The sequence below is a fragment of the Echiichthys vipera genome (genome assembly GCF_963691815.1).
Source record: "Echiichthys vipera genome assembly, chromosome: 17".
Classification (NCBI taxonomy): Eukaryota; Metazoa; Chordata; class Actinopteri; order Perciformes; family Trachinidae; genus Echiichthys; species Echiichthys vipera.
The window spans coordinates 6,055,424-6,080,879 of NC_139842.1; the positions used below are offsets into that span (position 1 = coordinate 6,055,424).

At 40.7% G+C, this 25,456-nt stretch overlaps 2 protein-coding genes across 2 annotated transcripts; one reads left to right on the plus strand and one right to left on the minus strand.

Moving 5' to 3' along the window:
• Positions 1–5,099: 5,099 nt before the first annotated feature.
• Positions 5,100–11,052, minus strand: LOC310959751 (cytosolic phospholipase A2 gamma-like; the record flags this gene model as incomplete). Its single annotated transcript, XM_083931210.1, has 12 exons — positions 5,100–5,272; positions 5,353–5,524; positions 5,634–5,788; positions 5,913–5,996; positions 6,486–6,623; positions 7,163–7,228; positions 8,065–8,205; positions 8,392–8,494; positions 9,002–9,188; positions 10,020–10,162; positions 10,560–10,670; positions 10,954–11,052. The coding sequence occupies 12 exons, from the start codon at positions 11,050–11,052 to the stop codon at positions 5,100–5,102; spliced, it is 1,572 nt and encodes a 523-aa protein (XP_083787336.1).
• LOC310959753 (carnitine O-acetyltransferase-like) lies at positions 11,051–23,524 on the plus strand (the record flags this gene model as incomplete). The annotated part of the gene is made up of 11 exons (XM_083931212.1): positions 11,051–11,158; positions 12,701–12,979; positions 15,407–15,511; positions 16,620–16,794; positions 17,752–17,930; positions 18,823–18,923; positions 19,534–19,653; positions 20,372–20,521; positions 20,710–20,845; positions 21,591–21,728; positions 23,294–23,524. 11 exons carry the CDS (start codon positions 11,051–11,053, stop codon positions 23,522–23,524), a joined length of 1,722 nt encoding a protein of 573 aa, XP_083787338.1.
• Positions 23,525–25,456: the final 1,932 nt, after the last annotated feature.

A 25,456-nucleotide genomic window follows, 5' to 3' on the forward strand; every position in this document is an offset into this window, starting at 1 on the left:
CAACACCTATTGAGTAGAAAGAAAGATCAACTGGCTTCAGTAGGTTTGCTATCCACTACATCATTGGTTAAAATGTGTGTGTGCACCTGCAGAGCACTTGTCTCTTCTCGTTTATCGTCCCCTGGGTCCCTGTCATGGCTGTCCACTCCTCGGAGCAGTGTTGGACAGGCTGCGTGTTAGCTCTCTGTCAGACGGAGTTTTTCAAGTCTTGGAGAACATTCAACGCTGTCGGTGAGTTTGTGACTCAGAGAAACCATCGAGTGTTGAGTGTACCCTTACACTTGAGCTGACATCGGCGTGAAACACACACTTCCATGTGTACATACACACCATATACAAGTTAGCACATGAGCTTCCACATATCCACAGCATTTAGATATTATAGGAGGAGTACATTGTGACTAATAACATTAACAATGATTGCACGTTTATACTATAAATCCTGCTATGACAGGTCAAAATATTTCACAGATTGAAAAAAATATGACGCATTAGTTCAGGTTCAACCTGATTTTCAGCAGCTACAATATTTGATCAGAATTGCCATCATTAATAAATGTTATCACATTTGTAACCAAATTAACAGTTAAACAGCTAAATTGAGCTTTTTATTTATAACAAGAACATTTTTATAACGAGAAAGTATATTTCCTCATGTTCAAGGAGATACACTATTCTATATTCTATTGCATTTAGCTTTTTCCTTCTCTTCCTGAAATATGCATTATTATTGTGTAACACTATCAGAAAATAACATTGTGCCATTAAAGAAAAGTACTTGTTAGCATTCAACTCTTACCGTTATTCCATGTGTTTTAAACCCATGAGGAAGCTGCATTTGTGACAAAAGACATACTCTTCATTTTTTTTCAACATTACAAGTTGTATCAAATATTAGTGACCACAACAGTAGATATGAGCTTACACTAGCTCATATCTAGATAGAAACTCCACAGAGCAACGCAAGCTAGGGGAGCGGTTTTCATACAAAACAGGTTAAATGTGTTCAACACCACATACAGGACATGTAATCCTGTATGTGGTGTTGGCTGCTTCCCACAATTTGTCAAAAGATGTCCACTTATCCACGTGTCCACTTAGCATAGCATAAAAATGACACCATTTATCCCCACTCCTAAGCACTAAAATATATCTACTTGGTCAGAACCCTTGGCGCCATTTTTTTTAAACATGCAGGGTAGTCCCATTGAGCCGTGGTCGAGCAGTAGTTTTGAGAGCCAGTGCGTTCATGGGTGCATCCCATACAGAAGCCAAAGGGTGCCTTGGGTGTCAGTATCAGATGCTGGGGGCCACTGACCAAGCTGATGTATTTGACGAGTTGGAGGTGAGAGGGGGTTGTACCCAACGTCATCCAAAAGAAAGCACATTAAAACACAGACAGCTTAACAGAAACATAAGAAAATATATGAAAAAGAAATGTCTCCTCACCCGTGCAGCTACCAGCACTATCTTTTAGAAGATATAGATACATATTCAACAGTGATCGGTGCATTGGGAGTCAGGAAAAAGAGAAAGTGAACCTGGCATCTGCAACTCAACATACTGAGAAGACACAGAGAACAGGTCCTCACAATCATGTTTGCCTTTCTAATATATGTTTAGTCTGTATAATATTTGTTGTTTGTAGATCTGGAGTTGTGTCACAAAAACAATTACCCCCCGGGGAAGTATTTCTGGTTCTGATTCTGATTTCTGAAATACAAGTTATACATTATGACTCAGGGTCATGAGTTCTCCACCAGCGCAGTTCCGGTTCACATTCATCGCTGTCGGTGGGTTGGTGATGCTGTCAACTCGCCGGTCGATGAATGACCACCGTGTCCATGCATTGTCACGTTTCCTGAAGTGCTGCCTCGATCACCTGCGTCCGCCGTTGGGTTGTCTGTGAAATAATTGTGCTTTTCAAAAAATATGTAAATGTTTTGTCAAGGAGATCAAGACATAAATAAAGACGTGGAACAACATGTTGTCATGTACTTTGTGTTATGTCGCAATAACTTTAAGGGACATGTTTTGGTATTGAACAAATTTATTGTCACAATAATAATGCATGTATGTATAAATACATATATATTTCCATATGGAGGCTATTGAAGAGGGTAAAGAAATTCAGTATTGCTGCTTTAAAAACAAAAAATTACATGTGTGTAAGAATCTGACCTGTGCTCAGAAACGCAGTGAAAAACAAGAGTTAAAAAAGCTGACAGAAAATAAGTGATACAAGGAGACAGTGGAGGAGGGAGAGAAAAAGAAAACACATGGAGATTGGAGATGACATAAGGCAACATGACTCCAAGTTGCCTTCAGGCTCAGTAACAAGGTCACAGAGCCAGCTGCCTTTACACACCGCATTTAACAACAGGAGGAAGGGACCATGGAGTCCCAATCCGATGAGTACACATCAATTCTGATTCACTACTAAACAGTGTGTGTGAAGTCCAGTCAGTGATCCTCATTAAAACAATACAAATTTACATAAAAATATTCCTTGCTGCTATCCTCATATCCTATTTGGTTGGTTGCAGCAGCTCTTTATAGGTTCAAACCTAACAATCATGTATGCGTTAAAGGGATATTTTGGGTGTGTTGAAGTGGGGTTTTATGAGGTGGTTACCCACAGTTGGTGTGTTACCTTCAGTAGATGGCGGGCGGCATGCTCTCAGTTTGGAGAAGCAGGCAGGATTCTCAGAGGCAAAGCAATGCAAAGGCTCACACAAGATAATCTATATAAGTGTAAGATTATACTATATTAAGAACACTTTCAACACTTTCCCTTGCTGTCAGACAGTCCTTTCCTTTGGGACTATACTTTCTCAACTGTAGAACTTACTTATTCCTATGCATAAGCACAACATTGTCGTTCAATGCCACAGATCAACTAAAAATGTATGAAATGAAGATGCTGCAGAGCTCTGTAGAGCTGGGGGAACGGCTGAATAGGTGATTTCCACATCTGGGTCCTCCCTCGTAATGTAAGCTGGCAGTTTCCACAGTCATTTATACAAGGTAGTATATGGTCTAATATACAATATAATACAATAAATATAATAATGGTCTAAATGGCCAAGGAGGACAATACAATGAAGCCTTTCTAATGGTACATCAGACAGATACACAGAGGGCAGAGATAGAAAGAGAGATACACCATACCACATAATAGCTTTGGGGTCAGGTTTAGGCTTGAGTCACTTCCTGTAGGAGGCAGATGGCGGTTTAGATTTTGACCTTTACCCGCCCTGCTCCCACCCCCTGCCCCTCTTATCTGCAGGACATCTCTAGCTACTGACATCACTTGGACCGGAAAGAGACTGACAAAGACATAAATATGTGATGGTGATGATGCTGTGGGAAGACAAAGAAAGAAGATAGGAAGCCTTAGCTACCACCTTGGATAACATGCTATTGCAGCATCTCAATTTGTTAAAGTTGTTATACATTGTTCATGTGCCAGAATTGACTGCTGTAATAATAATAACAATAGGGATGGAGATGATTTTTAGACAGAAACATGATAGAGAACAGAACTGATCCAGGGCAGGAACAAATACAAGTGGGGACAGGGGCCACCCATACTTCTGGCCCCGTTGCTCGGACCACACGCACCTTCTCCACTACAAACCTATTAGTGTGAAGTTTCGGGACTGTATCTTGCACGGTTGCGATGCTATCGCAGTGAAAATCAGGTCGCAGACAGACAAATAAACTCCCAGCAAAATACTTGAAACCGCCTCAGTGGTAGTTCCTGCTTCACACACACACACACACACACACACACACACACACACACACACACACACACACACACACACACACACACACACACACACACACACACACACACACACACACACACACACACACACACACACCACACAAGGTAAAACTAGCGTCGATGCTGCGGCTGGTAATAATGCAACTGTAACAACAGGACTGAGGTTAAGAAGCAGAACAGGACAGAATTGGATGTAACAAATTGTCAATAAAGGAATCAGCTGATGATTGAGGCCATAGCACTCCGAGCGAGTTTACTCCAAAGAAGGAGAGCTTGATGTGCAAAGGCTCTACTCTCAAGACATGTGTATTAAACCGAGGACCAGTTAAATAACAAATGAATGGGCCATGATGGAGTATCCAGAGTAGTAATATGACTGCTTAGTATTGGAGGGGATATAATGGCACCTGACAAATAGCCAGAATTTCACTTTGTTAATACTCAAATTCAGTTGTGGTTATTAAAATAAAATACAGATATTCTAACAGATATGGTTTGTCATCACAGAAGACATTTTTAATATTCTTAGCTCCTTTGTGGGGCAAAAACATTAACTTTGGTCAGAGTCAGAATAGCTGTGTCCCCCTTTTTTCCAGTTTTTATGCTAAGCTAGGCTAACACATCCTGTCTCTGTCCTCAGCACACAGATATGAGATTGGTGGACTACCGATTTCCTCATCTTACTGAGGAAAAGATAGCAAATACACACATTTCCCAACATTTCGAACCGTTCGTTTAAAGCAAATGCTTAACTGGAAACTTGTAACTGCTTGGTAGAATCAAAAAAGACAGACCAAGGTTTCATTGTTAAAATAAAAGGCTGATACATTCATTACATTGAATCCAGAATGACATTTACTCTTGAATAATATTTTATTACATTAAAGACATCATCGAAAACATGAGTGACTGATTTTTCTGTCATTTAAAGTCAAATGTATTCCAATTTCATAAAATGAGCAGGAACACAGTTTTAATATGGAGGACCATAAAGAATAAATAATAATGTATCTGTTAGGCCTCTGCCAATGGCAGCAATGTAAGAGGTAGACAGACCTCTAGTGTTTCATTTACGTTACTACATCGATATGATACAGGGCGCATCAAATTAAACCTGGTTTAACCCAGTTTTTGATCAAAGGAGGAATAAACTGAAAATTATATTTACTGAAGAAGAAGAAGAAGAAGAAGAAGAAGAAGAAGAAGAAGAAGAAGAAGAAGAAGAGTTATGATGAGGGTAAGGAGGATAAGAAAGTTTAATAGACACTTCCATCTGGTCATCTGTTGGTCCGTCAGTGAATCCAGCCTACATCTTAGTGTTTCGGCGGAGAACAGCCTTCTGAATCTCCATTACTAGAGTGTCCTTGTTGTTCTTTATGTTGGCTTTCGCCGTCTCCAACACAAACTCAATCTTCTCCTGGCTGAAGGGAAGTTGGAAGGTGGAGAACTCCTCCATCTTTGCTTTGACCTCCTTCGCATCTGGACCAGAATAAAAGCATTGGCGATCATGAACTTGTTTGACATCAGTGTTTTATGTTGTGTGTTTGGGTGTGACAGACCTTTACAGTTTCGTCTGTTGAAGAGCGGCATGTAAACAATGGTGGGTTCATTCACTTTCCCCGTGAACACGTAGCAGTCCCTTGGCCAGTCTTTGTCCTCCAGCACTCTGTTGTCTATCTCTGGGAAAGGCTTTTTCACAGCCTCTGCGTATTCTCTGGCAAGAGTCAGAATCTGTGTAGAGAGCAGCTTGTTATCAGCCTTTTGACATTTGTTGCTCCTGGGACACCATTGACACCCCTACAACACTCACCAGCAACCGGCCACATAACAAACGCCTCACCTTGAAGGTGTCATCTGCCCCAAAGTCCAGAGCAATGAGGAGGTCCGTATCTCTCTTTTGTCCCAGGAAGGGAGGGTAGGGCGTGTTGAGCATTAAACCAGCATCTACCAACTGCAGTTGCTCCTTAAGTCTGATACAAGACGGCACCCCGGCACCTTCACAACAACAAAAATCTAATTATATTATCTGTTTGTTCTCATTCAATTGTTTTTCACCATCTTTCATGCAGATCCCTGGACTAATGTCAATGTTGAGTTGTTAAGCTGAGTGGAAGTTCACCTGGGTATTGGTAGAGGTAGTTTTCAGTTGTTCCCCATTGCCATTTCCCAATCAGAGGGATGACTTTTTGGACCAACCAAGACACTGTCGAAACAAAGCACACCCAAATTAACCAAGTACTGAACATAATGTTGAAGCTGCATTTTTATTATGTTTTACCACTTGGGAGCAACATAGTGACATAGTCCCCCATTTAGTGAGAATATTCTTTTCTGGGCCATAATACAGTTGGACATTGCATTGGTTAACGGGTTCATGCTGTCCTCATTCCCTGATCGTACATATCACTAAAAATAACGCACTGTAATTTGTGTGTATGCCATGTATTTATCCTAATGCTTACCAAGTTGTTTTGATGTCAAATCCTAACCGTCACCTTTTATTGTCTGAATTTAACCGATCACCTTACACCTTAGTGCCTAAACCTAATTTTTTGTTTCATAAACGGACCCATTGCGGTCCACATCCGGTCATTCATTGCATTAAAAGAAATCGTGCAAACCTGCTGATGAGAATGTTCTGATTGGTTACACACGGTAGCAGCAAAGGCAACAAGTTATGACTGTCACTGACCACTTTGTTTGGCTGGATCTTCATCCAGACTCTGGCTCTGAGTCTCTAAGGGCTCCAACATTTTCTGAAGCCACTGCTCAAGGATCAGCTTCCGTTGTTCTGGGCTCTTCGATGCCACAGGGTTTAAGTTCATTATTGCTGGAAAATAGGAAGAGGATTCATTGTTGACCCAGGAAACCATTGCCGGATATGTAAAGTCTCAGTTTATTGCCTTCATTGCTCATTTTAGTACCTTTCAGTGCTTTCCGCACGCTGTCCAGATCAGATAGAACAGTGGGATCAGCTGTGTTTTTTCTGATCTCCTCTATTAGCTTCAAAAGACTGTGGTTCCCACGCATAAAACGGTCCAAGACGTCCCAGAAACTGTTGATCTGCTGTGGAGCTAATACATAGAAATATAAATGTACATGCCTGTATATGCACATAACACCAGAGTGTATTTCACAAGCTGCTATTCTATAAAGTTGGTACCTTCAATCCAGTAAAACACCTCATCCAGTAAGTTGTTTTCTTCAGTATCTACTGAACTAATCAGACCTGAGCTCGCACACACAGACACACACACACACACACACACACACACACACACACACACACACAGTAAGTCATTTCTACTGCTGCACATTTAAAAAATTTCCGCTACATTGTTGCCCATTATGAGACAGAAACGTTTTTACCTTTCAGCCAGTCAGGCACATAGTTTACCAGAGTCTGTTTGTCTGCGACAGCGCTGCCTACTATACCTGCATGACAAAGCAGACACATTCAGAACACACACTGTAAAAAGGTCACTTCTGCTGACAATAACACATGTAAGTCTAACTCACCAGACCTCCAGATAGAGTTAATTTCCTACTTTTTTGTCCTTTATTTGAAATAATAAAGCTTGGCATAAAGGCTGGAAACAGGGTGAAACAGCTAGCCTGGCTCACGTTCAAAGGTAATTAAATCCACCTACCACTTCCGCTGAAGCTCACTGATTACCACATCATATCTTGTTTGTTTAAAAACAGTACTGAAAAACCATGAGTGATGAGATTTGACTTTAAAGTGGTATTTGAATGATTTAGCGTCACACTTACTAACTTTATAAAGTTGAAAGTATGCAAGGGACAGATTGAAAAAAGAGAAATCCTGATTTTTAGTGTGGATCAAGGTCAAGAAACACTGGATCCCACACTTCCCATAATGCAACTATATTTTTGTTAGACTCTCCCTGTCTGGTAAATTCCCATGTCTTTCAAAATGTCCAACCTCAGGTTACAATGCAGGCTTTCAAATTTTTTATAATTAACTCAAACCCAAGCTGAGATAACTCTGATGACACCATCTGGGTTATTTCTTTGAAAGCTTCCTCCTGACACAGCCACAACAGACATGCAATTGTTTCCACAGGTTGAGCAGTTCTCACCATGATGTAAACTGATCCTGATATTATATCATTAAATTACAAATATTATTGCAATCATGCTCACTTCTGACTTCTATAATGTTGTGCCCTTGAAATAACTTAAAAATAGACCCCAGCAATGGCCTTTCTAGGCAGATATGCTTGTGTTGAGGAGACAGGCAGACATACCTTGCAGCTGGACCATGTCCATCTCTGGCCTTTGACCTTTAAGCTCTGTTTCATTCATTCGGTTGCCCAGATGGGAGGTGTTAATGAAGAAACCCAGATCTGTGAAGCCAGCCTCATCAGGAGTAATCTCAAACCATTTAGCTAAGCCAAAGAAAGGTACACAAAGGTAGAAATACTGAGAGGACAGCTCACAAAAACACTACATGAAAGAAAATAGTGTCTGTAATTGATAACATGGAAATCTGAACTCAGTACTTGTCTGCAGCTTCAGTCATGTAATGTGTGGAGTCTTGACTTGTGCGCTTGACTGTCTGCATAGTTCAGTACCTTTTTCAGGGCCATGTTGCAGGCAGTCTTTGCTCACTGCGCTGTAGATGGGATATGGATTGAAGGCGTTCATGCCATCCTCCGAAAGATGTCGAAGATCCAACTGCCGAGAGAGCATCAGGCCAGTGAAACTATAACGTTCTCTCTTACATTAATATAAAAATATTTGATGATTTAGAGACCGAATTTTCAAAATTAGCATGGCCGATCTGCATTTTAAAATTTTGATTTAATTATTGTATTGAGAATAAATGTAATAAATAAACATCCCATGTGTACAGTAAAGACATTCAGTACAAATGCCAGTCGAATATTGAAGTAATTCCTCATGTCCAATGAAATCTTGCATCTAGCCTTGTAAAGCCAAAGACAATTAAGCACATTGTGGACAATAGATTTTCAACTTACTTTACAATAATATGATAGAATCATGTTGTGAGCTGATGATACTTTATGCTTTGAGAGTAGAGTGCCCCAGTATCTTTGTAAGAGGCACTCACTCCTTACCAATGTCTTTCATTCTCATTTAGGGGTTAGTTTATTAAAGGGGCATTTAGACAAAAACTCTGGCTAGCTTTTTTGCTCTTTGCTCTTTATGTTTGTACTTTACCTGTTTCATGATCCCAGCAGAGGTTATGAGCCCCCAGATGTCAGTGAGAGAGAAGTGCTCATCCTTTGCCCTCTTCCTCAGCCAGTCAAGAACCTCCTTTGGCCTGACCCCAGGACTGGACAGCCTGGACACGGCTCTGTCCATGTTGGTGCTCCACTTTGGATCGCTGTACAAGGAGGACATGTCCCTGAGAGAAAGAGAAAGAGATAAAACTACATTCAATATCTACTTACATTAGGGAAAATAACTTGACAAGCAGCTATATGTCAGAGAGATAGACCAAAGCAGGCTCCGTATTTGTATAGCTAGCAAGCTTTGTGTTTGTTGGTTGAAATGATGACTGACTGAGCAGTTTAGGGGGTCACCCCTATGTTGCCCGTTTTTACCAAAAGGGTCCTATGTTCCCTGGTCACATACAAAGTGGGGAACATAGGACCCAGGGCAGGTACGCTCCCCAGAATAGATGTGGCTTACTAGTCAATGAAGCTAACATTAGCTTCATTCTCTCTGACTGACTTTGATGTTTCAAGCTGACTTTTTTAAAAGTATCTTAAATGTAGCTAGGTTGGCTACACACATGATATGAGGCTAAAGCCATAATTCTCATCAGTGAGTATGTAGTGTAAACTTTTCCAACAAAGAGCAGGACAGCTGCGGATATTATCTTACACTGTCGTGTCACATTAGTAACCAGGTCCGGATGTTGGGTTACTTCTAAGCTTGTAAGCCGAGATACAAAAATGTACATCTGACATTGGACACCTTTGCTTGTGTTTTTGGAAAGGCTATAAAAAGACACCACTATTTTAACAATCCAAAGCCTGACAGTCCTGCTGTGTCTACTGTTTCTATGGTCGGACAATCACTGTTCTGGGGAGGAGTTAAACAAATGGTCTGTTGCCATCTTTTAAGTGATGACATGGTGGTGACAACTGAGCAAATTCTATCAGCTGAGGAAGACTGTGAAGTGTGGTTGAAAGCTCTGGGAAGTGAACTTTGCTGCTGTGTTTGTGTTTACCAGGCAGAGCCAGAAACTCCTCCCAGGTAGAGCAGAGTGTCCAACAGACCTTCCTTTTCCATTTGATAGAGGGAACCCACCAGACCCACAGCTGCCCTCTGACCCCCACCTGACCCGAGGAGCGCCACGTGAGGGACCGAATCCTAGATGGAAAGAGAGAAAGAAAGAAAATAATGGGAGACGGTAAAAAGAAAAATACAGGAGAAACAAATGATTTCAGAAATGGAAAAAAACAACAAACAGAGGCAAAGAGACACTCAGGAGGAGACAAGGCAACATTATCCAGAAATATTGCTGTTACTTGTCACCCAAGTCAAAAAAGACATTGCCTTGTTTTGCTACTGCATCCCTGTAGTTGCTTTAGAGAAGAGCTGTATTACAATGTATGCCTAAACATAGCTAATACTTTTAGCATTGCTAGTGACATTGGTTGGTCTATAGGTCCAAGACTTTGGTTAAGTATTAATGTAGAAAGACTAAAAGAGAGAGAGACATAGAAAGCTACTTCATGTATTAGAAGTAACGTTTCCTCTGTCATACCAGTGTACACTCGATTCCCAGGCTGTTGAGTGACTTCACAGCAACTTGTTTCCTCTTTAGGAGAAACTCCTGCTCCCCAGCAGACAACGACAGGGACTGACGCACATGATGCTGCAACACACGCAGAGTGGTACTATTATAAGGTGCACATACAGTAAATAAGAGGCACAATTCAAATGGTTGGATCATGATTAACCCTTTCTAGGTACATGATCATCATCACAAGTCAGTTGTTAGAAATAGTGCTCTATTGGTTTAGTGAGTTTATCCCTGTCAAATACATACATGATGAAAAACAAATTCAGCTATAGCATCAATCCATGGCTACATCCTAAAGAACAGTGCATTCACTGAATTTAGATTCTGAGCGGAAACATTTCCTTCATTCTCTCACCATGACAGCAGATGTTGAATTTGTCTGCACATTGGCTGCAGGAGTTGACATCCTCTCCTCACTTGATACCCCTTCCGTCTGAGGAGTGACTGTGGACATGCCCACAGGTTGTCCCGTAGGTCCTGACATCACAGTACAGACACAGAGCAGCCCCGCAAGCCAGCTGGCATTCCCACACAGCATGGTTGGAGGTGGACAGAGTATGGTAAGTAAAGGATCAGAGCTCCCATCCTTTTTATACCCTGCTGCCACATATCTTCATGGCTCATTACAATCACATTGACGTCGACAAGATACATCAGGAGATCATACACTAACGGAACAGATAGAAAACGTTTGAGGACAGCGTGGACTAAATGTCCTTCACTCAATGCACTTATCTGCACAGCAAAACACAACAACAAGATTGTAGACATCCTGGGAATCAGGAAGAAAGTTCAGTTCCCACGGATGAGCGGTGTATCATAATATAATACAGGAGATAACAGGTAAATGGTGTCTTTTAAAATTGTCTTTACTTATTAGCGTGCTTCGTAGGGTATAGTATGAATTTAGTATTTGTGATCACACTTGAGAGATACAGACTGGGAGTATTGTCATGCTGTATATGCTGCAGATCATATCACCGGGAGATGATGAGATGATGATGAGACATTTCATCATAAACTGGCCATAAATATTGTTCACGTCTTTACACTGGATCACTTTCCTGTCTTGCAGGTTTGTTGTGTCAACCTTCAGTGAACCATGTTTGTGAATCTATCAGTAAGTTTGTTTGTGCACAAGATGTCAGTTGAAGATCTGAATGAGAGAGTAAATAAAACGCGCTGTCCTCAAAGGACAGCAATGGTACAGGATGCAGAGCTGTTTTTAAGTCTAAAGTCTACAGCTTTGACAGGAAGAATGAGAAAACACTGTAGATCTAAACTACCTTTATTTCAAAACCTGAAACATGATGTGAAAGGTCTTAACTCTGCTCCGCTACCAATTTAATGTAAACAGGTAGAATAAAGATAAAGGGGGAATAACTAAAAGTTCAATTCAGTTCCTGGACGGTTTCAATGAAACTCAGTGAAACTCACTTATATTTCATGTATATAATTCAATGCTATATGTTTAGTTTGCTTGCCTTCATGTTTATATTTATGTAGGCACTGTCAAATCAAGTCAAATTGCCTAGCAATAAACCTGATTCTGATTCTGATTCTGATTCTGATTCTGAAATAAAAGAAAATCCCTGGAGCAGGTTTGAATGAATGACCCCCACAGATGCAGCTGTGGACCTCTGGTCTTTGTTGGACTTACACAAATTAAGTCTTCTATGTATGTTTGCACTGCCCTTTACACTACTGGATATTATGTCAACTTTGTGTTTGGTTAGCCTATCCCTGTCAGACAAACAATGCAGACAAACAGTGTAAATACAAATTTAAGAAGAAGACTCATTTTGAAAGCTTGTCATTATAATCCAGTGCAAACAAAGCTTCACCGGTCTTTATGTTCAGTTGATGTCAGTCAGAGAGCTGGTAGCAGAGCAGTGGCCATCAGCTCCTCTAATATAGCAGAAGCATTACTGATCTTGTGTCCAGCTTCAGTCTGTGGAAACTTCTCTGAAAGCAAAATGTTGAGAATTTGCAGCAGAGCTCTGGTAAGTAACAAACCTTCAGTTAATTCTGCCTTTACCTCCTTAACTGTTAGGCTAAATTTTATTAATACATGTATTTGAGTACATTGTTTTATCTCCCAGGTAAAGGTGGGGATGGTGAAGCCCTGTCACTTGGTGAAACCTGTATCAGCTACTCTGCTTGCTGGCAGAAACCTGACCCAGCAGAAGGGACTACCGAGTCAGCCTGTCCCCCCTCTGCGGCAGAGCTGTGAGTTCTACCTCAGTTACCTGGAGCCCTTACTGGAGGAGGACGAGCTGAAGAGAACAAAAGAGCTGGTGGAAGAGTTTCAGAAAGCAGGAGGGGTCGGAGAGGGACTACAACAAGGCCTGGAGTGGATAGCTCAGAACTGTGACAACTGGGTGAGCTCAAAACTACACCAACAGCTCTAAACTCATTTACTGTGACATTCTGCGGTTTGCATTCTGCCACAGCTCATTATACTGTATGATCAGCTCCTGGGGACTGACCTTTAAATCAAATACATTTATTTATCACCAATACAATCATACAGTACAACCGCAGTGAAATGCTTTTGTGCTTCGCTCCAGAAAGCAACCGATGAATACAAATAAATAGAATAAAATACTATTGAATTAAGCAATAAACCCGGAGAGGCCATGGTTTACTTTTGGAAAAGCTAAGGGCTGTTGTTAGGCAACCCTAAACCCTCCTTATTTGACATAGTGGCACCCCAGTAAGAGAACCGTGGTCTATAAGATCTTTTAGGGGCTGGTGGCGGCTGCCTTTTAAAGCTAAACTGAAGAATGTTGGTAAAGTAATTAGGTCAGCAATGACCACATTGAATTTGACCGGCAATGAGCCAAAGACTTTGAGTGAATCAGAGGAAGCAACAGTTACAGAACAAGCTCCTCCACATTTAGAATGATTAAAGGCACTGTACTCGATATTCAGAACATTAATGTAGCAGCATTTTCTGTGATAAGATATTGTGGAGTAATGGCTTTCTGAGAACGAACACACTCTCCTTCTGTGTGTGTTCCCATGTGCGTGCATGTTAGTGCATGTTGCCATGAAAAAACATTGTTATTTAACATATTGAGGTGAGAGTTGTGTGTGAAACAGGCATGGTTGTAATGCATTTACATTGACCCCAGACATGCACCCTACAGTGATGGGGTAAACATATACAGTATATGAAACTGGGAGAAAGTGCTTTACCTTTCAGTGTCTGTGTGATAATGTGAATGCTAATGTTGTAACTGCTTGTAGTTAACAGATCCCGCGGTGAAGAAATTATTTCTCGACTCCCGGGTGCCTCTGCCGGTTCATTCCTCCTTTGGGATACTCTGTCCCCCAATGGATGGGAGAGATCAGAGGAGGTACACACACACACACACACACACACACACAGACACACACATACACACACACAGACACACACACACACACACGCAGACACGCACACACACACACACACACACACACACACACACACACACACACACACACACATACACACACACACACACACATGCACACACACACACACACACACACACACACATGCACATGCACACACACACACAAACACACACACACATGCACACACACACACACACACACACACACGCACACACACACACATACAGACACGCACACACATGCACACACACACATACATACACACATACACACACACACGAGCACACACACATACACACACACAGCATATACATTAATTATTAACATACTTTTCACTATGTACACAGTCACAGATTACATGGTAGTGTTTACAGGACAGTGATTGTTTGATTAGTTAATAACAGTTATATGAATAAAATTGAAATGGATTATGATGATTAATCATGATTCTCCTTTAATCACATCACAGGAAAATAATTTATTCTGCACCATTAATTCATAATTTTTTACTTTTTAAAATGAGGTTCATTCTCAATTCCATTTAATCTTTATGAAGCACAGAAAAACCTACAATGAACTTTAAAATGAATATCCATATTCTGCCTGTTTAGGAATGCTGCCAGGTTAATAGCTGCTGCACTGGAAATAAAAACAATGATCGACAAGTGAGTACTGAACTTAAAATGATCTTCTTTTCACAGACATTTCTGTGTCATGATTTAAAAAGGACCATAACATCAACTAAAGCTAAATAATATACTGGTTGTTTTCACCTACAAACAACAAATTAATATATCATTAGAACCGTGAGAGGTTTCAACTGCTGCTTGGAAATAGTGATTGTGCTGACTTTATTTTATTTTTATTAATGTTGTTATCTGAAGCCAGACATATAAATTCAATTTTTTTTTTCAAACCAGTGTTTTTAGAAGTTAAACCAAGTTCATACATTTGCTCTCTGTCTAAAAATCTAAAATCATCTGTGAAACATTGGTTTGGATCGGTTCTAGTATTTGTATTTTGCACCAAAACCTACATGTGAAAATATTAGAAAATCTTAAAGAAATGGCTGGAAACACAGTTTGTTTCCATTCAAACTATTAGAAATATCCTGTGTACATCCAACGCTGTAAGACAAGACAGGTGACGGTACTGAGAGGTGACTGTATCCGCTCTACCCTCTCACTGCTGTAAGCCTTCTTAGTCTCTCTTATCTCTCTCTTACACTTGAGTCAAAGATGAACCTCCAGTGGAAGTGGCAGCTTCAGGGACAGAAATGGCTGAAATTATAAATAATATTGGTTGGCTGAGGTGGTGTTGGGGTTAGGGTTAATGATTTTATGTTTTGCAGTGAGACGCTCCCAGTTGAGTATGTGAGAGGGGTGCCTTTTTGTATGAAGCAGTATGAGCATTTGATGTCATCCTGCCGTATCCCGGGTCTGGAGACAGACTCCATTGAGTTCTACACCAAGACCTCCAAACACATCTGTGTCGTACACAACTGTCAGGTGAGGAACATCCATCAGTTTTCTAACCCAGTGATATTTATTCAGTTTGTTGATGTGATTCATTCGTGCAGTGTCCTCATTTGGACTGGACATTGGCTCCCGGTTTTGCTGCTCGCAGCGTTGGGAGGGGTGTGCCCATTTGGTCTGTGTGACCGTCCAGAACGCTTGCCACAGACAGGGACCCATTCCTTTACAGCTGGATGATGCTGCTACTGCGCCACTTATTGGCCAAATGGCCCCAACTTTTTCCTGCACAATGTGTTGAGGAGATATGACATTGTTTGTAATATAAGCCCTGCGCCCACAGCAGCTATGACGAAACCTATCCGGCTGTTACGTCGTGACGTAACGCCCTTTCAAAATATGATTCCCGGGTCCAAGCCTTTTATTTCTACAACGCCGCAGTGCCATGTTCCCCGTTGTTTGAACAGATCTGAGTTTTTAAAAAACAACGTAATTGTCATTTTACCTCTTTCTCATCATTTAAAAAGGTGTTTAACAGACGAAAGAGGTGATGTAATGGTTCACATGTTTGACCTTTGTGTCTGTTTTGTTTCAACGGAGCATTTGGACCCAGAAATCTTATTTTGAAAGGGTGTTACGTCAGACTTAACAGCCGGATAGAGTACATCAAAAATCTGAAAAAAGTCACTTTTTCCAGTTTGGTCCAGAGATGTTCTATAGCATTTTTGGTGATGATAGCTCAATATGTGTAATAGCAGTAGTGGAAAAACACATTTGGACACAATTCAAAAATAATGTAGATGTACTGTTCAAAAGTTACAGGCCAAAACTTAAAGCTTGTTGTTATAGCGCCCCATCTGAATTCGACACTGCACTCCTCTGGATCCTGTGTGAAGTGGATTGGATGGACCGTTCTTGAGATATTCGAATTGCACACACACACACACACACATACACACACACACACACACACACACACACACACACACACTCGCAGAGTTTTCCTCGCGTTGAAGTTAGATTACGGCCACAAAGTCATTTTCTCACAGACAACCTGAGGCCTCGGGGGCCCCTGAGTGACTTTGGAGTGGGATATTGATCAGTTGGTAATCTAGTCTTGCTTTTGTGTTTGTATCGGATTCAGTTCTTTGTGCTGGACGTGTACAACAGTGATGGGACCCCCCTGACAGTTGATCAGCTCTGTGTTCAGCTGGAGAGGATCTGCAACTCCTCACCTCAGACCAACATGGATCCTGTCGGCATCCTCACCACTGAGAATCGTGACATCTGGGCCAAAACCTACTACGAACTCATCAGGGGTGAGAACAACTCTGCTCTCAGTCAAACTAAAGAACCATGACGTAATTATTAATGAGAATGTGAACTTAACTTCCTGTCTACGCTGAGAAAAGTGGTCTTGTGACAGGACTAGTAAACTAATCTGCTAAAAAAACAAAAAAAACCATCTTATATTTATATATCCGTCTATGTAGAGAGAAAATATATGGACAGAGCATTTGTTTTCGTACAGCCAATGGAACCATTGACAGACTGTGACACACTTAAGCATTCCTCTCTCCTTCTGATCCGACTTACAAACACGAACACGCGTCTTGTTCTGCACCTTAGCTTGTTGACATTCACTTATGGAAAATGCACTTATTTCAGTTTGCAGTTAGATAAATAATTAATTAAGCTATTATTGTTATAATTAAATAATTAGCTGCTCAGCTGTAGCACATTAAACAGTATTTTTTACATGGCTTTGTTGACCATTTTTAAATGCATAAAATACTTATTTTGTGTAAAAGAGCAATTCATTAACAGTATGAGCCGCTCTACATTTTCCTTCATAAATTCTACTTACAAATATTACACCAGTCTGTTTATATGTGGGTGTGCCCTTAATCTATAATTCCACCGCTGTCAATCAAACAAAGACACACCCCAACCGCAGCTGTCTGTCCACTGAGAGAAATTTCAATATTTACCCAAAGACCTTTTTCTTAATATAAACTAAACAATAGTAATGTAATCCTGCATCTCAAATACATATTCACATTTATTTAATGCAGAAACAGATGACTAATGGTTTCACATAACATCATGTTTCACATCAGTGCATGCTAAATAATTGCCTTTGCTAACGCTAACAAATAATTTAGGTAAAAAATAGATGACAACATGTAAATAACACACAAGTTTTATGTTGGTAAAGCAACTGTACATGAAGTCTGATTACATTATAATAGGATGTTTGCTCCATATGTGTTTAGATAAGACCAACAAAGAGTCAGTGTCGGCTATCCAAACTGGCATCTTCACAGTGTGTTTGGATGGAGCGATGCCTCCGGTGGCTGATAACATGCATCGCCGCAGTGCTATCCTCCAGATCCTGCATGGAGGAGGCCACCAGTGGAACAGCGGAAACCGCTGGTTTGACAAAACCCTGCAGGTGATCTAACACATATACATAGTTCAACTGCCGACATCACTGATCAGAAAAACACACAATGGAGACGTGACGTTAAGAAAGAAACCAACCACAGCCAGAAGACTTGTTTTATTATTGAATATATCTCTTCCTCGTTTTTATGCAAAGTTGTTTTAACCCTCTCTCTACCACACAACACACACACACACAGACATTTACATAAAAGCATCAGTCCAAAAAATGCAATCAGTGCAATAAATCCATGGCTGTGCTGCTGTATCAGCTGATCCATCATGGTTAACCAGCACCAACAAACCTTTAGTTTGATAGCTCATTTCAAGTGCAGTACTGTCCTGAGGACGATGAAAGCCCGTTATACCTGCCATGCCATTTTCTGACAGTAAACCAGAGTACTCATCCCAGGAATTCAAAATAAGCTGAATGAGAAATTCATCCAAAAATAACGCTGAAGGTCACAGCCTCAGGTCAGGAGCCATCTGGACTATCCAAACGCACTACTGCAGACCAGACCGGCTCATCAGAGTCAATCAGACTCCTATGAATATATACTTAGTCTTAGTTTTTCCCTAACCAGGTGGAACTGGAGGCGGGCTAACCACAGGCAGCCGATCAGTGAAGACAACAAAACCAAACAGGGATCGGGCAGGTAGTGTTATCAGGTGTTTAAAGCACGGGAATGATCAAGTCCTTCCAAGCCTTCTGGAATTTTAAAACAATTTCTGTACCACAATATATGCTTCTTAGAGGACACTTAACACCTGCTGACAAAAAATCCTAACATTCACCCATTAGATTAACTTGAGCAAATCACTCACACATACAGGAACAAACGCGCTCACCTGGAGATGGGATGTAATGCTGATGCTTGGTTTGTGTTTCTAACTGTTTACAGATAATTATTGGAGAAGATGGGACATATGGCTGTAACTTCTCACATGCCATTTGTGATGGTGGAGTTGCAATGGGTTTCTGTGACCGTATTGTAGAAAACATGTAAGTAGATCAAAAATAAAAGAGCTTCTGTAGCTGGTTGTCTTTGTTTTGACATGACGGAAAATTCAGCAATGAGGCGAAATGTACACACAGACTTTAAAATCACAACACACTGCTGGTAGACCAAGATGGCGGCGCACATAGATGTATAGCGGCCACTCCAGGGTAAGAACAGCAGCAATGTACTCTCTTGGTTTTTTGTTCTCAATGAGCTGAAGTCATCTGCTGGTGTTACAGAAGTCCACCCTGATGGAAATTAAGGCATGAATGAGTCTCTCTAAATCTTGTGTGGACATGAGACCTCAAATTCTTGCTGTTTGTTTGAGATGATAAAATGTAGGAAGTGTAAATACTTACTACGAGATGCTATTCAGTTGAGTCTGCTGCTGTGTGAAGGCAATCCCTTCTTCAGTATTTCGAGATCGACCCCTTTAAGACCTGGTCATTTCAGATCTTTTCTTCGCTCCAGGTGTGTCAGTTGTCAGGTGTGCATGAGTAGTTTTATTTTTATGTCTTTATGAAGCACAGGTAATGATGACTTTGTTCTTTCATTGAACTCCATTGTGTTCCATCCCCCGTGTCATTTATTTTCTCTTGTGTGTGAAAACAGGAGAAAGTCACAGGTGACTCAGTCTCATGTGGAGGATTTGCCCGTGCCTCAGAAACTACACTTCAACATCACACCTGAGATCAAGAAGGACATTGAGGAGGCCAAAAAGCACGGTGATATGTGAGAGCAGCTTTTAGTTTTCATAGAGAGGATTTCGTGCGGATGATAGTAGACATCTTGATATTTCAGGGAAGAAGGTTTGAAATACAAACTGACCGGATGACAACATTGTCCTAATAAAGTTGGGACAATGTTAGAAATAACAAATTCACAAACTACCAAGGCTAAACAGTGTTTAGATTCTTGTAAACTTTTGTTCTGTGTATTAAAACCTTTTCATTTAAATTACTCTTGGCTGTTCTGAGCCTGAATTTTCGACAACACAATGGCTGCCATTATTACAGCTGGTATATTAGATTTTTAAAAAGCATGAACCTATCGTATCCAATGGGATGGGTGCTGGATCAAAGAAAGAACTCAGAAAAGAAGAAATAGATATGCACTTCATATCTCCCATTAGACAAGTTTTAAGACTTCCTGTCAGAGGTCTGAGGAAGAGGCCTGGAAATGTTACATTAGTTCTGTAATGGTCATTCGCCTCAAACTATTTCCATACAGCACTGCTGCTGTATCCATATCAACATCTTTAGCAGGTTAGCATTGTGGAAAAACAGCAGTGTGAGTAAAGGGAGCTGCTGCTCGTTGAGGCTGTACAGTAGATTTCTGTTCCAAGAAAGAGGAAATTCAATCCGACATGAACCCAACTAATACTGCCCTTAGTGTATAAGGGTATGTTTTTGATTATGTGATTGGTATGTGATTGATTTGAATTGTCCAGAGTTTTCTCCTATCCCCACCACCACAGACAGGGCAGAGATCTGGATCTGTGGGATATGGCATTTGAGCATTTTGGTAAAAATCTCCCAAAGGCCCACAAGATAAGCCCCGATGCTTTCATCCAGACAGCGTACCAGCTGGCCTACTACAGGTGAGTTGCTGAAAAATCGTTTGACTGATATGAACTGTCTTTGGATGCAGGGTTTTTACTCTTTGCGTTATATACCAAGGGTAATCAGAGAGCTGCAAAGCTTGCTTGTTTGTCTGGTCAACATGTTTCAGTACTCTGTATGTTTAAACTTAGTCTGTTAAAAGAATTTATCTCCTTTCTTTTGTCAGGCTCTACCAGCTGATTGTTCCAGTGATGGAACCTGTCTCCCTGCGTATGTTCACGCGGGGTCGTTTAGCTTATATCAATTCAAACTCTCCTGCCTCAGCTGCTTTTGTCAAGGCCTTCGATGACCCCAAGAAACAGGTCTGACGAGAGAAACTTCTATTGCAACTCCTTTATAATTTTACTCTATGTAATGAAACTACCTCAGCTAGCTTTAGATCATACTATTGCTGCTGGGGTTAGAATCAAACAATCATGCTTAGACACACTAACTGACTGCAAGTGATGAGTTGTGACACTCCTGTCTTCTTCCTGTTTTGCACAGAACTCAGAGAAGGTTGATTTATTAAAGAAAGCGTCAAAGGCACACACACGGTACACTACAATGGTGAGTATCATGCATAGCACCACTCAGTACGTCAGTTCAGTGTATGTCAAGTTTATTATCAGTGTAAAGATTCCTTTCAGCAATAACTGTTGTTATGGCCTGTTATAAACAGCTTTACACTATCTGCACGTACGGGTTTCGGTGTCCGGGTCATTTTCCTCCTATGGACTTTGTTTTAGCTGTCCATATACAACACTTGCTTGTTACTAAGTAAGGACCAAAGGACTGGCAGAAAGTACCCTGTTGACCGCTGGTAGTGCTATGAGACAATGTTTTGCATGTCGTTTGTTTTTGTGCACAAGATCGCACATGTACTGTACGCGTAAGCTGCAATACACATTCCTGCAATTTACCAGCAATGGTGAGGAAGAAGAAGACTGCTAACAAGTAAACATGATTGTGTAAAGTGCAGGTTTAAAATGTGTCTGTTATACCTCAAGATGATAAAGTTGCAAACAAAGAAATTTCAAACAAATTGAACTGTCTCCATCGTAACAGGCAAAGAATGGCGAGAGCATAGAGGCACACCTCGAGGCTCTAATGCAGTTGGCTATTCTTGAAGGAATCCCCATACCTGATATCTTCACAGACGACTCCTTCACTAAACTCTATGACTTCAAAATGTGGTCAACTCAGGTAAGGAGGATTAAAACTGTGACATCAAATAAAAATACCACTTTATTGCATGTATAGATAGCCCGGATCATTACTTTAAAGGTGTTTTTTAATTGTCTTTTAAGTTCCTTTCTATGAAAGAGTGAGTTAAAACAGTGGTGATTGATCATATGACCCACTAATGAGAGCACTTCTATTTGCCTTTTTGCTGAGTATTATAATCTGAATGTCTGTGGCGACATTCCCTCCTGCTCGTGCTCGTACACGTGCACACGCTCGTGCTCGTACATGTGCAAACGGGCTCTACAAAAGCCCACCTCTCTGACGGCCCGCAGTTATGCGCGGAGCAGGTGCACTCACACTGCTCAAACGCACTAGGCTTTTGCTGAAAAACCGGTTTTGGCCCGGTGCGGAAGGACAGTGTGAGTGCGCCCTAACAGTTATGTTGCGTTCACTTGTAATCGGAAATCGGGAACCTCAACTTCTGAGTCAGGCTTGTAGTAAGGACAGAGGTTTAATAGGAACATATGTTTGTGTATGGATTTAAGAGGGTAACATATAGGGGACAGACTGGAAGTAGAGAGGTGAATGTGTTTTGAAAAAGTTTACAAAAGAGCAAAAAGAAAATTTTAAATGAACACACATAGTGACCCTGAACTTGACAAGATGGAGGCTATGAAAGATCAGGCTCACCTGCAATTCCATTTTACCGCCAAAGAGGCCGCAAGAAACAACATATCTCAATTCTTATGGAGTACAACTTTAAACTCTACAGCTCTTTTTTGCAGGTGAAGCCGATCACACACACAACGTGCATTCAACTGTAAAACCACCCAGGTCAAGTTGCTCTGAGAGTGAGGAGATGATGAGATGTTTAGGGCAGGTGGATGGATCCAACAAACCAAAGTCTTTGACCCAGGGGCTTGGTGTTTGCGCCCTGTGTGAAATGAGTTACAGCATGTGAACTTCATCATGGATTTTGGTTATTTATGTTGTTTACGTAAATTAATTTACACACATAAGTAAATTTATGCAACAAACATCCTTGTTTTGACCCAAATCATGATGTTTTTCTTAAACTTTACCACCTAGTTTTGTTGCCTAAACTTAAGTTTTGTTTGAATTCAAAAACAGTGACTGTAACAACGCGCTGGGCACGTCAAAGCGATGTCAAGGCGTCCTGAAAGCCTCCATATGTGATGAGTTGTGACTCAGAACGTGCAGGAAATGACACGCGAAAATGCTTGAAATGCGTTACAAGACACGTGCTTTCCCTTGAGATCACGTTGCTTCTTTCACGTCCATCTGTTTGTTCCCCTCGTACACTTAAATTATACAACAGCAAGATGAAGTGATATGTTGTATCAAGAGTTTCTTGCAAAAATAGAATAATTTGGCATTTTGCGTATGAGGAAAATGTCATACTGAAACGTAACTTGGTAAAACATAAAAAGAGTCTTGGTAAAAATTAGAACATCATAACAATAAGTTCAAAAGATCACTTAATAGAAACACATCAGAGGTGTCAGTGCTACAAGAATCACTACAGTAACCACTGCGTTCTTACTTCTGTCCCTGTACACAAGGTATTGACCAAGACTGAATGTCTGATATGTGTTGGCCCCAACCGTCCTGGAGTCTTCGAGGTGCTCTACAGTGTTCAGAACGATAGCATTGACATGACGGTGGCCGATTTTGAAGCTACCGACAAAGAGAGAAATGCAGGCACACTGATCCGGGCTATTGAGAAAGCACTGTTGGACATGAGGACCCTGCTGCAACAAACTTCAAGAGATTGTGAAGCTAATTCATTTTAGAAAGTTTGCTTATTCGATTTATGCAGAGTGAGATGAGGGGATAGATCTCATTGTCCTTTTACATGTAAGGCTGCATCCAGCAGGCTAACAGCAGCAATTTCCCAAAGTCTCTTTATCGTTGTGAGTTTGCAGGACGGAGAATTCATGTTACTGCAGCCAGAGCCAAGAAATACCCTGGCACATAACACCTACCAATTGACATTTTTTCACACTATTTTTTTATGGATTAAATAAAGACAGAAGGTGTTAAAAAAATACTTGGATCGGGGTTATACGAGCTGTGGCCTTATGTTGTATTTAATGGACAGATGTGAGAGTCAGTTTCTCATCTTACTCTCAGCAGGAAAGCAAATATACTTAAGTATTGCTATATACCACCTGATCCAAGATGCGCATTCATATCGAGACTGATTTGTCTCCATAAATACAGGGCTAGTCTCACAGTAGTTCAGGCAGACATCGACCACAGAAACCTTGAAGTCACTGCTGTAGACCTGCCTCTACCTGTTGGCGTTTAATTGAGTTGTGATTGACACCTTTTGTTTTCTGTTGTTCCTCATTTATTGTACTTTTTATGTATTGATGTCTTCTGTTTTTACTGTTAATTTGTGTTTGTATTTTGTGCCTGTTAAGCACTTTGGTCAACTTTGGTTGTTTTAAATGTGCTATATAAATAAAGTTTGACTAGGAATGATATCATTTCTAAGCATACACATCTATGACTTATCTGTAACAACTAGAGGTTCAAATGAGCTCATCACACTCCATGATAGTTTTACACTGACTCAGACAGCCTTCGTTTTTTGTGTTTATTTACTCTGGGAGAGACAACAAACAGGCAGTCAATGCAAAGAGGCTAAAACAGGTGTGATGTGCCTGTACCTCTTCTGATCAAAAGCCTTGCGACTGAGTTATGATTGATTTGTAGACATTTAAAGTTTTATTTCATAAGACAGGAGAAAAGGCTGCTGCAGTTAGTTTCTGCGTCTCTTTTAAATTAAAAATGTGTTTTATTTCTGCAATATATTTATATTTAAGGATAAAAACAGGTTTGGACAAACTTTGTGATAAATTGCTCAAAACGTAAGTTATTCTTACACACAGTGACAGTGACCTTAGCAGGAAGGTAAAACGCTGTGTCATCCACATAACAATGAAAAGAGCTGCCATGTTCAAGCGCGACTCCCTGAAAAAGGATATGTCTCTCACGACCCCACAAACACAACAACACAGCAATAATATAATAATAACTCCATCCCCGTTGTCATGGTTGCAATGTTTCAGAGTTTTTCTCATTCACGAGGAAAAGGACTGACCTTTTTATACTCTTTGTTTTGAGGGGTTACAGGGTAGGGGTAACCCTGGAGCACAGTAATGTGGTTCTGGAGTGTGATGGTTGTATGTCAGGGAATTTAAGGCTTCCAATACTATATATATTATATTTTACCTCCCAAACTCTCAGCTGCTGCGCCTCAGGTTTACCCACCTTGCCAAATTTACCTTGATCACTTTTCACTATTCAGTGGTTAATCATCTGTTAGTTCTAATCAATCTCAGCATATGAGGAGCTCTTTTCCAAAACGCTATAAATCCATTTTAATGGTTTTCAGGAAAATGACATTTTTTACCTAGACCCACACATTTGGTTGATATTCAATGTATCTTGTCAAAATGTTTTTTATGGCTCAGTCTGAACATGTTGAACGGACGGACAAAAAAAAAAACTCTCCCGCTTCAGAGCGCCGCCATGTCGGATCGCATAGAACGCTCACTGAATTCTGATTGGTCGAGAGGACGTATCGCATTTAGGCTAAAAATAGGTTTGGCGCTGGTCGTGGTTTGGAAAGGAACTGCATCTTGAGACCATTTTAAACAAGGAAATATAGCGATTTGGCATGAAACATTGATGAAGCAGTGAATAGGTTCTGTTTA